Source organism: Episyrphus balteatus, chromosome 3, assembly GCF_945859705.1.
Source record: "Episyrphus balteatus chromosome 3, idEpiBalt1.1, whole genome shotgun sequence".
In the NCBI taxonomy this organism is placed as follows: Eukaryota; Metazoa; Arthropoda; class Insecta; order Diptera; family Syrphidae; genus Episyrphus; species Episyrphus balteatus.
In genome coordinates this window covers 23,811,760-23,827,008 of record NC_079136.1, presented here as the reverse complement: position 1 = coordinate 23,827,008, position 15,249 = coordinate 23,811,760, and the positions used below count along the sequence as shown (strand labels likewise).

General features: G+C 34.0%; 1 protein-coding gene across 2 annotated transcripts; it reads left to right on the top strand.

Moving 5' to 3' along the window:
* The first annotated feature begins 378 nt into the window (after positions 1–378).
* Positions 379–13,179, top strand: LOC129913547 (uncharacterized). Of its 2 annotated transcripts, XM_055992283.1 has the most exons (6): positions 379–568; positions 1,058–1,477; positions 7,109–8,064; positions 8,135–10,786; positions 10,858–10,982; positions 11,042–13,179. In XM_055992283.1, exons 3-6 carry the CDS (start codon positions 7,372–7,374, stop codon positions 12,681–12,683), a joined length of 5,112 nt encoding a protein of 1,703 aa, XP_055848258.1. In that variant the 5' UTR covers positions 379–568; positions 1,058–1,477; positions 7,109–7,371; the 3' UTR covers positions 12,684–13,179. The 2 variants fall into 2 exon arrangements, with proteins under 2 accessions (XP_055848258.1, XP_055848257.1); XM_055992282.1 differs by lacking the exon at positions 1,058–1,477 and having other exon boundaries at positions 379–570.
* The last annotated feature ends 2,070 nt before the right edge of the window (positions 13,180–15,249 follow it).

Here is a 15,249-nt window from a genome sequence, read left to right as displayed (position 1 = left end):
TCAACATGACAAAAATTTTCTCCTGTGGAGGCGGCCTATATGGATCTTCAACTTCTGGGTTCTCAAAAGTATTTATAGTGCTATCCGTTGAATCCGTCGACGTAAATTCTTCAGCGAAATTACATTTATTTCAATACAATTATGCATTTATTCATTTTGTCATTCTATTTTTAATTCTGACAGATATTCAGCTTGTCGGTGTATGTCCATACGGAATTCATCACATCAAATAAATTTAATCTGGCAACATCTTTTCAACTTTTCAAAACATCGAATGCACCATTTTGTTTTCAATTTTTATCTACTACATTCTACATACCACACGTTCTACTACAAAACTTCTACCCATCATCCACACAAAAAATTTTTTAATCAATTAAAATAAACATGTCTACTTCACATCGGACGTCATTTTAATTGTAAAACTTTTTCAAATTTCTCCCAAAATTTATTGAAATTTTCCACCATCTCTTCGATAAATTAAAAATTCAATATTTAAATTATAATTTAAACTATAAATGATGTGAAAATGTGATCAATTAATGTGGAAAATTTCTTTGTGAAAATCGTGTGAGTGTGAATTTTTATTTTTTTTTTCTCTTCTTTCTATGTCATTGAACGAACGAATGAAACGACTACGACGACGAGTATACAAGAGTACGACAACGACAACGACGTCTCCATATTCCATTTTCCATATAAACGAGAACGACGACAACGACGACTTTTGTGTTTAGTGCTTCTGCCTGGTGCTTCTCTGCTCTGCTACCTTTTGCCTCAGCCTCAACCTCGTCGTCGTTCGAATCGACTCCACTTCCACTTGGACGTTTGATAAAAATCGAAAGAAGGAAAAAAAGTTTCTTCTCTTTTTCGTTTTCTGTGTGCTTTTTTTGCTTTTTAATCGATGATGATCACCATTCTCTCTAAAGAGGGCGAAAAATTCCTTCCTTTTTTGAAATTCTTTTTCTTATAGTGTTTTTTTTTTTTTTTATTTTAAATAAATTTTCTAATATTTCTGTATTGAGTTGTTGAATATTTTGTAACTTGCTCTTCTTAGGCATTTATCCAATTCCAACCAAAAAACAACTCCAACTAAAACCCAGCCAAAACCAACTAAAAGATAAGTGGACAAAGCTTCAGAGACAACAAAAAAACAATCATTGAACTCTCTCTCTCCCCTAAAAACCTTAAAACCAGATCATTTATCTCGTCTGTGGAGCTTCGAAAACCGTTTGAATTATATTTCGTTTGCGTTTAGTTCTGCTCCACGATTATGATAAAATAATAAAAAAAAAAAATCAATAAACCGCAATAAAATAACAAAAAAAAACCTTCATATCAGTGATAACTCATAACCCACAAGAGTCACAAAGAACTTGGAAAACAAAAAAAAAAAAAAATTCAATATGACTCCACTTGGAAGAAGAAGAACAAATTTAATATTTACACTCGAATCTTCGTCGTCGAGGAGAACAACGTAAGTGAATTCTTTTTTGTTGTTGTTCCTTTGCTCTGGTTCTTGTTTTGTTTCTGTTTTTTTTTTTGTTTGTTGTTGTATATTTCATGTTTATCCAAGGTAAATGACTTTTTGAAATAAGAAATAAGCAAATTGCCTGTGATAATTTGGGGGTTAATGATTGAGACTCTGACTCGACTCCGGCTGACGGCTGATTCGCGAGGAGAGCTCTTCTCATCTTTTCATGTTGCTTCTACACTGCCTTTGATTGATTAATCTTTCGTTTTTCTTTGGTTGTTGTTGTTGGGTATTTGCCATAATATGAGTAAAGGAAGGAAGAATGCACTGAAAGAACACATTGCCTGCTCTTAGTCAAGCAAGCAGGTGAAAAATTGATGTATTCATTTTGGGTATCGTTTTATAAAATGCATGTGAGTGAGTTGAGGGCTGGCTAAGTGCTGGTTAGTTAGTTAGTGGTAGCTCGTGCGGTGTCGCCATCATCGCCTTCACACATGTGTGTAGAGTTGTAGAGTTTTTTTTATTTTTTTTTTATTTCTATAGTATTTGTAGTGTTTTGTATTTGTTGATAAAATAAAAAAACAACAACATCAATAAAAAATAGTCAGAGGTCTACTTTGAGTTGTTGTTATTAATCGTGGAAATTTGCAGGCTGAAGCCGATCCATGTGTAGACACAATAAAAAAAAAAAAAACTTGACATACAGACGATGACGACAACGTATGGAGATGTAGAGAGTGTGTGTTGTCATTATATTGACCTCCATCTCGTTTGGTTTTATAACGTGTTTTTTTTTATAGGTAGGTAGAGTAGAAGTTCTGTGTGTTTGAAATGAAAGAGCTTTTTCATGAAGCATTCGTAAACTTTAAGTACAAAACACACAGTAAAAGGGTTTCTTCTTTTTTGGAAAGGGAAATTCCTTGGTGAATTCGTTATTCGCGAAGTTGGTATCAACCCTTAAGTTTTCCAAGTATTTTCTATTTTAACTTAGTAGTTGTAGTAGAGGCTAGATAGTCAGAGTTTACTTGACGAATTATCAAAAATAGATAGTCAGAGTATACTTGACGAATTATCAAAAATGTGTTGTAGGTATTATATTGAATGCAATTAATTGTAGATTGATTTTATATAGCACAGGGTTAATTTTTTTTTGGAATTTCAAAATTTAATACGGCACAAACCTAAAAGACTAACTTTTTGTCGGACAGACAAAAACATATTAGTGTACGACCGGGACATAAGTGTAAGTTGCTTTGAATGTTAAAGATTTTAATGAAATAAATTATAAAAGATAAATTTAAAAGTATCAACATAATAGTTCAAAATGGTTTACAAAAAAATTTAAATGGCTTTACTTTTAACCTTTGATAATGAAGTAGATATCACAACAAAAACATTACTGTTAAAAAAGTAGCCAAGTTCTCCTATGTTGAAATTATGCTGGCACAAAAAGTACTGAGATGTAAAAGTGTACCAAGTTCTAAAGTTTGGGTTCAAATTCGTATCAATAAAATTTTGATTGTTCTCTTGACAATTTTTCTTTTAATTACCGATTTTTAAAGTTATTTCAAAAATTGCCAAGTAAACAATCAAAATTTTATTGATACGAATTTGAACCCAAACTTTAGAACTTGGTACACTTTTACATCTCAGTACTTTTTGTGCCAGCATAATTTCAACATAGGAGAACTTGGCTACTTTTTTAACAGTAATGTTTTTGTTGTGATTTCACTACTTTTTTTATATTTGATGAAAATTCAGTGAAAATGGGTGGTTGTCACGCTCCCTGGCTGAAATTCTCAAACTTTAAATTTTTTCTTTGTATAAACTACCATCTCTACCATTCTACCAAATTTCAAGATTCTACGATAATTAGAAGTGCTCTATTATATTTAATGAAAATTCAGCGGAAATGAGCGGTTGCCACGCCCCCTGGCTGAAATTCTCAAATTCTCAAATTTTAAATTTTTTCCTTTGTATAAACTACCATCTCTACCATTCTACGAAATTTCAAAATTCTACGATAATCAGAAGTGATCTATTATATTTAATGAAAATTCAGCGGAAATGGGCGGTTGCCACGCCCCCTGGCTGAAATTCTCAAATTTAAATTTTTTTCCTTTGTATAAACTACCATTCTACAAAATTTCAAGATTCTACGATAATCAGAAGTGCTCTATTATATTTAATGAAAATTCAGCGGAAATGGGCGGATGCCACGCCCCCTGGCTGAAATTCTCAAATTTTAAATTTTTTCCTTTGTATAAACTACCAGCTCTACCATTCTACCAAATTTCAAGATTCTACGATAGTCAGAAGTGCTCTATAATATTTGATGACAATTCAGAGGAAATGGGCGGATGCCACGCCCCCTGAATTGAAAATCTCAAATTTTCGATTTTTCCCTTTGTATACACCACAAGCCCTATCACCGTGTAAAATTTCAAGTTTCTACGTTAACGGGAAGTTCTCCATAATTTTGATGATCTGTCAGTGAGTGAGTGAGTCAGTCAGTTACGGTTTTTGTTATTTTTGAAGCCCTATATCTCAGAAACTACTCATCGTAAAAGGCTAAAATTTTGTGAGGAGTTTTGTTTTGACAAGCTCAATAAATGTAGCGAGTTTGAAATTTCTAGCATCTTTGGTGTGGAAGTTAGAGGGGGGTCGAAAATGGCCTGAGTTGTTTCCTGTAAATAAGGGTGTAGTGCCAAAGTTGCTAGAGAACTTGGCTGGGCACTACCGTGCCCCTTGATCCCATCGAAATACATGTAAATTAAAGAATTTTAACAAAAAGACGTTAAAATATATTTTTTAAGTGTAAAAATTTTCTAATATTTTTGATTAAAAAAAAAAAAAGTTTTTAGCGTTCAAAATTTTGATTTTAGTAAAAAAAAAAAAAATAATAAAAGCAGTTTTTGAAATTACGAAACCAGCTTTTTAAATCATTTTAATCTCAAAATAAAGTATGACAGGATTTTTAGAATTATTTTTGTATTTTTTTTTATTTATGAGCCGTTAAAAAAAAAAAAAAAAATTGTAGGTAAAAATTTTTGAAAATTTTTCAAAATAAAAATTGGTATAGATATTATGCTGTTTTAAAAAGTGGTACTTTTGAAAATTTTTAAATTAAGGCTACTAAAACGTTTTTGTACAACAATTTTCGTTGAAATCGGTTGATTGGTTTACGAGAAAATCAGAAATAAAGAACACGGTTCTAGGATATAGGTACGTTAATAACGGTTCAAAATATATCGTCGGCACAAAGCCAAAACCGCGAATCTGCATTTTCCATTCTCCGTACACGAGTCTCCATAAGATTGCATGAGATTTCAAAACTTTGAAGCCGTTTTTCTCAAAACTACAATTTTGCAGATTCGTGGTTTTGGCGTCGTGCCCACGATATGTATATATTTTTTTATTTTATGCAAAAGAGGACCTTATGCGCAACAATACACGTATTTAAAAAAAATCAAAATCGTTAGGCCCGTTTTATATTTCAGTTTGATCACAGGGCGAGTACCGTTAATTTTGGTCCGAAAAATAAAAATTGAATTTCGCCTCTAGGAGATCATCCAAAAACCTTAATTGCCAAGTTTGAAGAAAGTCGCGGGAGTCGATTAGGCTATAGCCTGAGATAGAAACAGACAGACAGAATTGCAGGACCCACCAGTATTGTTTTTAAATTTTTATTTATCATAAAGTTATCTGTCACTGTTAGGCACTGAGAGCTGAATTGAAAAACAAATTTGGTTTGAATGTTGGTACCTAGTACATACCACTGAAAGGTTGTGGTCTACTACTGAATATATCTGACGATATGTCCCAAAATTTAGCAACTTATCTCGGTATCCGTTGCTTCTGCAACGATTTTACTGATTTTTATTTTATTTAAATTATGTTATGTTTTGTTTGTGTGTTTGTTAAAAAAAAAATATTTTCTTATTACAAAAATCTAATATCTAAAGTTATCATGACTTTTTATCAGTAAAACAGTTTTGTTGGTCTATTTTCTCGTTAAGGTGCAATTATATACAAATTTGATTTAAAGAGAAAATACTAAATAAGAATTTCAACTTGTTTGCAACATTATTTTTTTTCATGCGAGAATCTCACTACAAAGAAAGTAATCATGTGGTTGTAGATAATGTAGCACCCTTGATAGGGACAAATAACGTGAATACATACATATATACCAACTCTAATGTGTCCGTAATTTTTTTTTTAAACACTTCATTGCATAGCTTTTTCAGATTCGCTTAGTTAGTTTTATTTAATTGATATGTATACCTATATATATTTTAAATTTTAAGAAGCAATATGCAATACTAAAATCTTATTTAATCAAATCTTGTTGAAATTAACTAAGTTTTTTTAAGTGTATTTAAAAGCTTATTTTTTTTATTAATATGTATAGTGACTGTGTTAATTAATTTGACTATTATTTTTAATATCCAAAACTGAGAATTTGGAAAATGTTGCTTTATTTTTCTATAAAAATACTAATCAAAAGCTTATATGTACATTAGGGTGGTCCAATTTTTTGTTTTTTACATTTCCGTTGTTCCCCACTCAAAAATTGGTTGCATATGTGTTTTGTATTACACACGTGAAATTTCAGCTTTTTAGTTGAAGTGTAAGTGGGCGCTCAACAGGCTCAAAGTTTTTGCTCAGATGCTGGTATAGCTGGGTCCTCATGCCTAGTAATTAACTCTTGTTTTGATTTATCAAGTGAATTAAGTTATGATGTGGTAAAGTTTTTCATAAAAAACCAATAGTTAAGTGATATTTTCACAGATAATAATTTTTGTTCATTTAAATTCGTCTGTAAGTATTTTTTGCTTAAAGTTATCAAAACAGAATTAATCAATGAAATACGAGCTAGTGACTCAAAACCAAAGAAACGTGAAAATCATTTACTTGGTTGTCGGGAACATGCGTGCTTATCATGTTTAATCCAAATTGCAACCTCAAGCCAAGTCCTAATACGATATAATCAGATATTAAGGGTAAGGTAAGGGTAACAAAGTCTAATATTCCAAAGCTGATGAGCGCCCTCTTCCTTTTAGTTTTGAAGGCTTAAACTTTCAGCATATGTTGGTATTGATGTCTGTAGCAAAATAATGGGTGGGGAACTAATGAATTATATGGTTTATTTTTTTGCCTTATAACGTGGACCACACTAATGTACATGTATAACATTTTTGTTCAAGCGGAAAAGCTCGATTTACACAGAGTATCGATGCTTAAGTTGCAAGTGTTCCAAGTTTCAAAGTGTATTTTTACGCTATCAATTATTTCTCAATTTTAAACTTGGTACGAAAATTAAACAAATTCAATGCAAATTACTTATGAAGGTGTTACTGCCTTTTTAATAATCAGTCATGCAAAGTTCTATCTAGATCAAATAAATATTCTGAAAATGTTATTAAAAAAAAACATATCTAAAATATTCCCATCTGTTGATAAAAAAAACCTTTGAGAAATACTTTTTTTTTGTACTGAAATTTTATAAGCGTTGTTGAAATTATTTTTGAATCCAATTTTACCTACAGCCTTTGTCTTCTGCACTTTAAGACCTAAATCTGTACAGACCTTTAAAACTTATCCCTAACAATAACTTTAAATTTATTTCAGGTACATTTCTTAGATTAAGGTTTTGGAATGGAGAAAATTTGACAGTTGTTCGAGTCTTCCACGACGCCGAAGAAGATTCGCATAATTCTAATTTTCAAATATTCATCAGCATAACACAACAAATTGACAGGTGTAGTTTATACAGATATTTACCATAAAGAGTACAACTCTGACTTACTACACCTGCAATAATTCTTAACATACATATATAAAGTATATACAGTGTTATTCATACGAAACTAAAACAAACAAACAAAATCAAAATGGGTGGAAACGTACAATGTCCCGTTTGTACACTGTTTCTGCTTCCGGGCATGAATTTGTCGGACCATCTGGAAACCCACCCAAAAGAACAGGTCATAAAAGCCTTAGTTCAAATGAGTCTTAAAACTGAAACATCTGATACGTCAACAGCACCAGATACTCCTAAAAAAGCCAACAAAAGTTCTATCTCAGAGCCCGATGAAACCTCTCATCAAGCCACAGAAGATGAACGAACTTCTCCGATATCGGAAATTAGTGGCAGTTTGAGTGACACTGCTCCTGCTCCGGTAGAACCGGTACATACAAAAAGGACTGAAAAAGAAAGCAATAATGCATTGCTCCAAGCTGCAAGACCTTCAAACGTATCCCTGAATAGACAGGGACAAGGATACATTTTTGAAAGTAGCAGCAGCAACAGTAGCAATAGCACTGTCTTTGGACCACCGACTCCATATTATCATCATCAACAAACACAGCAACAACAACAACAAAATCAACAACCACATAATCATCAACAACATCATCATCAACAACAACAACAGCAACAGCAACATCATCAACAACAACAAAATCATCATCATCAACAGCAGCATCAGCAACATTTAAATCAAAACTTTCAACCTTATCATGGTCTCCCACACGGTGGAAACAATAACTTCACTGGACATGGACCAACACATCCTCCAATGCGAGTAAGTTTAACCGATTCTAATATTTAGTTTTTGTATTCAAAGTATTTATCTTTTTCTTCTTTAACAACAGCTTTTCTCCTATCAACCAACACCCAAGCCATTGCAGCCACCGCCTGCATATGGTGCCGCCATAAGTCAACTTCGATCTCAAAATAGCCAAAATTTAATGTCAAACCCCATTCATCGACCGCTGTATTCTCCTGGAAACTACACCCTTCCATCATCGGCATCGACGTCAGCCTCAACATCATCGACACCATCGCGTTTACCACCTCCGCTTCCACCACCACCTCTTAATCAACGTTATCAGTCTAATTTTGAAACAATGGATACTACCTTCACTGAATCGGAAGATACAAACGCAATATCTCCAAGACGAACTTCAATGACTCCACCAATAAGACCTCCCCCACAATTATATCGTTCACCTCAATCTTCATCAAATGCCCAATTCAGTCGACAGTCAAGCTCGCCCTACTCAGTTATGTCAGGCTCACCATCTGTCCTGCGATTTGCTGAGTCTCCTGTTACAGCGCACTATCTAGAACGAGAAAATGGTGATTTCATTGTACAAGAAACACCCAAACATGTCGTCGAGTGTGTTGAAAAAGATGATGGAGAATTTTCTGTTATCGAACGAGTCTATCATATGCCACCGAGTGTTGTTCAAATAAATGAAGACGAAGAAGATGACTTGTCTGAACACGGATCAAACAGTGAAGATATCAAACTAAATGAAGATGATCATCAAAATGAGAGTTGGACTAGTGGAGGAACCTCGACGGATCAAGGGCAATTAACACAAGCAACACCACAACCGCAAAAGAAATCCGGTATAACCGTACTCAGTGATGTACAATTAGACTTAAGTGAATATCTAGATCTAGTTGGTAATATTATAGCTTCTGGCAAAGTTGCTAAAAATCGTTCTGAATTGATAAAGATTGAAAAATTCGAACCGGAAGAAGTTAAAGAAGAAGATTCAATAAGTCTGGATGATGAAGATGTTGAAGCTGCCGTTTTAATAAATAACGATCATAGCGGAAATGTCGAAGAACCGAAATCACAACAAAGCAACGAGCCCTATTGCCCTATTTCATTAGCATCATCTTTTTCCAAATTGGAACCGTGTGGATTATCATCAGTGACTCCTCCGGGAACAACGAGTGTTATTCGATTGGCTGCAACAGGCAATGCAAAAACCAATACAGCCCCAACAATTGCAACTGGAAGGGGATCAAAGATTGAAAAATCTACTAATAATAAACCCTCTACGTCACTTAAAACAACGACAAAAGTCGAGGAACAAATGGATGAAACTAAGGTTGAGGAAGAAAAACCTTCAACTAGCCTTAAAATAGAATTGGAATCAACAAGCAATAGTAAGTCATCTGATATGGATGTGGAGTTAGCTGGAACCAGCACACCTACAAATAACAAGACTGAGGAAGCAATCAAAGCAACAAATTTAGACAATTTAATACCCCAAGCTCCAGTAGAAGATATTTCTACACAGCCAACAGATGAGATACCAACAGCAAAATCTGTTAGCAAAGAAGAAGTAAACATACCAACTAGTTCGTTTCAAACAACAACATTGAAACGACCTTTAAAGAAAGGTCCAAAAAAGCTCATTATCAAACCTAAAAACAAAGATTTTGCTAGTACATCTAAAGCAATAACGGCAACTCCACGCATTGATCCCATGCCGCCAATTCAAATACAAATGCCAATACCATCTACCTCGACGACTGACACTTCCAATCTACCACAACAACAGCAAAAGGAAGAAGTTACTATAACAGAAGATTCCTCACCACGAGACGAACTGAATAGTATTAAGATAGAAAGTTTATCTTCTGTTACATCGGATCCGATTCTCTTAAGACCATTGCTAGCCGATCCTGATGAGAAACTTCCGCCTGAAGATGATGTGGTTCCACCTGAACCTCAACCATCTACATCTGCAAATTCAATATCGCCAGAAGAAAAACACAACACAGAGGAGTTCAACTTAGAAGAGCAGAAATCAACCGCCGAAATAACAGCACTCATTAATGAATGTTTGAAAAAAGAAGAAGAAGAGGAGGAACATCCAATGCATTCAATATTTGGAATGGACATTAGAGCCACCGAAGAAACTCTAAGCAATGCACTGACTGCACCACAACCAAATCCTGAATTCCCATCTCCTTCTTTGTTTGCGAAGCCAATGACATCTTTGACATCGGAGAATCTATCGATTTCAGAATCCATGCTTCTTGATGGCAGTAATTTGCATGAACCAAACGATCACCAACTACACCATCACCAACAGCCCCAACATCAACAAAGTAACTCTAACTTTGTAGAGTATCCATTTAGTTTCCTCTATGGCGGTGATGCAAATCAGCAAGATGAGGAGGACAAACACAATATCCCAGCACCTATTTACTGTACTGAGGACTTTAACAAATACAGCGCAAGTACAAGTGGAGGCAACAGTGCTAGTTGCACCTGGTATCAGTCACAAAGTAGTGAAAATGATTTCGAAATGGACGGAAAAGGTAGTTATCTGGATTTGGATTCCTGCAAACGAAGTACCTCGTTTGCAGCTGCCACTGAGGGTAGTATGCCGACTTCGGATGCACTGAATATTAGAACAGATGAAAAGATGCCAGCAAAGGGTGAGATCTCAGAACAAGAAAGCAATTGTGGTGTGGAGAACTCATGGAGTCAGCCGGTAAGATACATTTGTCTATTCAAATCTTGTTTTCTCTTTTTAATTATTTATTTATTTCTGCTTCTCCTTAGCTTTACAATGAATTTGCGGTACGCTTTCCGAATCCATATCAAAATTTCATGGCGAATCATGAGAGCTGGAGTCAAGATCATTACTTTCGCCCTCAGGATTTGAGTTCATCTGTTGAAACAAAAAAGTACTTTTTCAGACTTATGTCCTAAATTTAATGTTTAATCTAAATTTGTTTTGTTTAAGTTTCCCTTTGCGAACAACAGAAGAACCATCAGCAGTCATTGATTCACTTCCATCAACATCAAAGCGAAAGAACAAAGAAGCGATCACAAAAGTGCCTCGCAAGAAGAACTTCCAGTGCACCCACTGCAACACGCACTTCCCACTGCTTAAAGAGAAGAACGCACATATGATTAAACAACACGGTTATAAACGTGTTAACCGTCGACTGATACGTGACCCACCGACATCAACTGTTACCACAGCAACTCTGAATGCAGTTGATCCCGCTGCTGGAGCTGCTCCTTTGTTACTTGGTTTGGATGGAATTGCACCTCCATCCTTGCCAATTGGCGAAGAAGATGAAGACTCCAAAGCGGCAATTGTTAAAATCGAACAAGAGAACCAAGATTGCAAGAATAAAAATCTATCCAACTTGGCCATAAGTAGCAACAAAGTAACATCTTCGTCAACAGCGGTGACAAACAGTGCAACAAGTGCATCACGCACCAAATATGACTCGATGCGGGCACGAGATAATCGAATGCTTATCAATTTCAATTTGAGTGCACTGAATGTAAAAAATGAAGGCGAAGTACACAACTATTACTTGGAATCTAAATCGTCATTTTGCTGCTTCGTATGCAAGCGGGACTTTCTTACTGTTAAGCTTTTTGACGAGCATTTAGTTGAGCATCCCGCCGAATGTTTTACATGTCACAAGAAATTTACCAGATGGAAAAACTTTATGGTTCATTTAAAGCGACATTTGGGTTGGAAGGATTTCGCATGCACATATTGTGAAAAGAAATTTGTTATACGTAGCGCTCTGGTAGAACACATGCGAATGCATACCGGCCAGACACCATTGAAATGTAAAATTTGTGGCAAGAGCTTCAAACGTTATTCGAATTTAACTCAGCATCGAAAACGACACGGTACCAAAATCAATCGTTCCAAGGAGTACGTTTGTTTTTGCGGCGAAGTTTTACCATCGAAAGCTCGCTTTATCTGGCATAAAGAGACTCACGATCTAAAGCCAAAATGCTGTCCATATTGCAGAGATAGATTTGTGCATGCGAATAGCTTGCGGCGTCATATAAGACTAGCACATTCTGACAAATTCGACTACACCGAACCGATGGAGTGTCCCATGTGTAAGCAAATATATGCCAAATCCAGTATCAAAGCCCACATGGCTACTCACTCGATGGATACACAACACGAGTGTCTGATTTGTAGCAAATCATTTAGCACTAAGTGGAATTTGAAGATACACAATTGGGTGCATGCCAATCGCACTACAAAGCCCTTCAAGTGTGAGCAATGTGTAAAGGCGTTTGTGCGCGAAGTAGACTACAACAATCACATTAATTCGCATAAACAAATCAAGCCCTACACTTGCGAACATTGCGGATGCAAGTTCATTCGCAAATATAACTACATTCGGCACAGACGCGAGCACCACGGCAACAAGAAGTTTACCTGTGATCTCTGCGGCAAGCTTTTCCACCGGCACTACTATCTGATCGAACATCGGCGCATTCACACTGGCGAACGACCATTCCAGTGTACGATATGTGGCAAGAGTTCCACCACAAAGACTAACCACAACAAACATTTGAAGATTCATCATTCACGGGATCCGTTCACCTCGGAGGCGTAAAGTATTAAATATTTTATAAACCTTCTCCTAATTTTTAGTAATATTAATAATAATATAAAAATTGTCTCTTACTACCTTTGGTATAATTTTAATTGAATAGAATTTTTTAAGTTTTTTTTTTTTATTTAGATTTTTACTTTTTTGAATTTTTTTTATTTTGATTTTGTTTTTTTTTTATCTTATCAAGGTATTTTTCTCCTACTTCAGTGCAATCATTGTTATAAAGTTTTTTTTAATAAGATTTTTTTTTAAATTAAGTGACACAGAGATATGGTTTAAAATAAGAACTGTGAGTGAGAATGTAAAAAAATGGATAGTGTTTGAATAATTTTTCTTTTCTTTTTTTTTGTATTCTTAGTTTTTTTTTATCTTGTAAACCCAAAGACTAAAATGAAAAAAAAAATGGAATATCTGGGAAATTGTGTGATTATTACTGCAATCGATAAATAGTTTTCATCAAATACAATGAAAATAAAAAAAGTTGTTTAACAAAAATTGGAAATTAATTTTTAAATGAAAAAAAAACAGTGCTTCTGAAAAAGTAAAAGTAATTCGTTTTGTAGTAAGTTGTTGAGGTAGTTGGTCATTGGTTTTGAAATTTTCATGATAATTTAAATAATCTGAAGCTTTTTATGATTAAAGGGAGAACAATCAGTGCTAGATGATCATGATCTTAGGAGAAGCTTCAGAACTATACAAACAATGCACCGATGTGAAGTAGACAAGAAACAAATCGTTTATTGTAAATCAACTAATAGTAAAAGAGGCAGAACTTAAATTTCAAAAACATTCGAATAATTTAATTCAAGAATTAGTGTAATCACTCAATCTGTGGTTGTATGTTATTGTAAAAATAAGTAGGATCAAGAGTCCAATAATCTTATAACTTTAAACGAGCTAAAATTGTTTATATATATATATATATATATATAAATATATATAAAATTGGGATCTCGGAAACGGCTCTAACGATTTCGATGAAATTTTCAGGGTGTGTTCATCTAAGCGAGTAAAAAATTTTGGAAGTATTTTTGGAAAAATCCGCCCACTGCCACGCCCACTTTTTTAACATATAAGTTTTTTCGGGAACGGCTCTAACGATTTCGATGAAATTTTCAGGGTTTGTTTATCTAAGCGAGTAAAATGTTTTGGAAGTTTTTTTTTTTGAAAAATCCGCGCACTGCCACGCCCACTTTTTTAACATATAAGTTTTTTCGGTAACGGCTCTAACGAGATCGATAACATTTTCAGGGTTTGTTTATCTAAGCGAGTAAAAAGTTTTGGAATTTTTTTTTGGGAAAAATCCGCCCACTGCCACGCCCACTTTTTTAACATCGAATTTTTTTTGGTAACAACTTTAAAGATTTCGATGAAATTTTGAGGATTTGGTCCTCTAGGCGAATAAAATATTTTGTAAGTACTTTTAGAAATATCCGCCCACAGCTACGCTTATTTTTCTCACATATAAGTTTTTTGGTTATTGATTTCGATGAAATTTTGAGGGTTTTTTCCTCTAGGCAAATACAACATTTTGGAATTATTTTCTTTTATATTAGTTTTTTTTTCGCGGAGACAGATTCAACGATTTCAATAAAATTTTGAGGGATGGTTCCATGTTTTACGCATTGTTCTTTTTCTTTTTGTTACAATAACTAAACAACATTTTTAAGATCATGACTTTTTTGATCATGTATTGAAACTTTTAAGTAATTTGTTAATTTGGTATCACTAATTATCTTTATTTTACGTTTTTTTTTGTTTTAATGCGACTATTGTTAACGTATAAGAATATAATAACTCACAACAAGCAACACCATTGACCTAATATCAATCTTATAACATATAAGTAAAAAAAAGAAAGAAGTAAAGAATCCACTGATACAGAATAAAACAAAGACAGGAGTAAAAATAGTATTTCTTCATACTAAGCTTTACCGGCAAGGCTAATTTTGAAAAAAAAAATTAACTTTATATTCACCATCCAAAACTTTCTGACCCGTAAATTAAAATTTTAACAAAAAGGGATCTCATTGCTGTAGACATTTTCGATAATGCAGATTCCTGTAACCCTTCTATCCATTGCTGATCGTCGCATGTACATTCAAACGTAAATAAACTGGATTACTGGGAATGTGGTGTTTTGAAACCCGCGAAAAAACTGGTCATTGCAAACTTAAACCCACTCCAAAAAATTGCTGTTTAGGCCTCAGTTATAGCTATCAGTAAAATCCATCAGTAAAAATTTTGTTTAGCTATTTTGAATACTTTAAATTTTTGTTTTGAACAAAATATTGATGAAATAAGTTGAAAGCTTATTTTTTCTAATTTTTTCAAAAAGAAGCATTTGGTGTTAAATTTTATTCACAAATCACAACTGTTTTCCAAATGCCAAAAAAAAATCCATTTCGTTTTACTGATATCGTTTCATTTTTTTACTGTTCCAGTGCCATCATTAAAAAAATTACTGATGCAATGATCAGTAAAAAAATAGTTTGGCGAGCGAATGTCAAATAAACATTATTATTTAATGACGTAAATTTACTGATTGCTATGAACGCTCACCAGT

Excerpts from the sequence above, each read along its gene's own strand:
- LOC129913547 (XM_055992283.1), top strand. The coding sequence starts at position 7,372 with ATGGGTGGAAACGTACAATGTCCCGTTTGTACACTGTTTCTGCTTCCG. Across the intron at positions 8,065-8,134 it reads CAACACATCCTCCAATGCGA|CTTTTCTCCTATCAACCAAC; the intron begins GTAAGTTTAACC and ends CTTTAACAACAG. Across the intron at positions 10,787-10,857 it reads AGAACTCATGGAGTCAGCCG|CTTTACAATGAATTTGCGGT; the intron begins GTAAGATACATT and ends GCTTCTCCTTAG.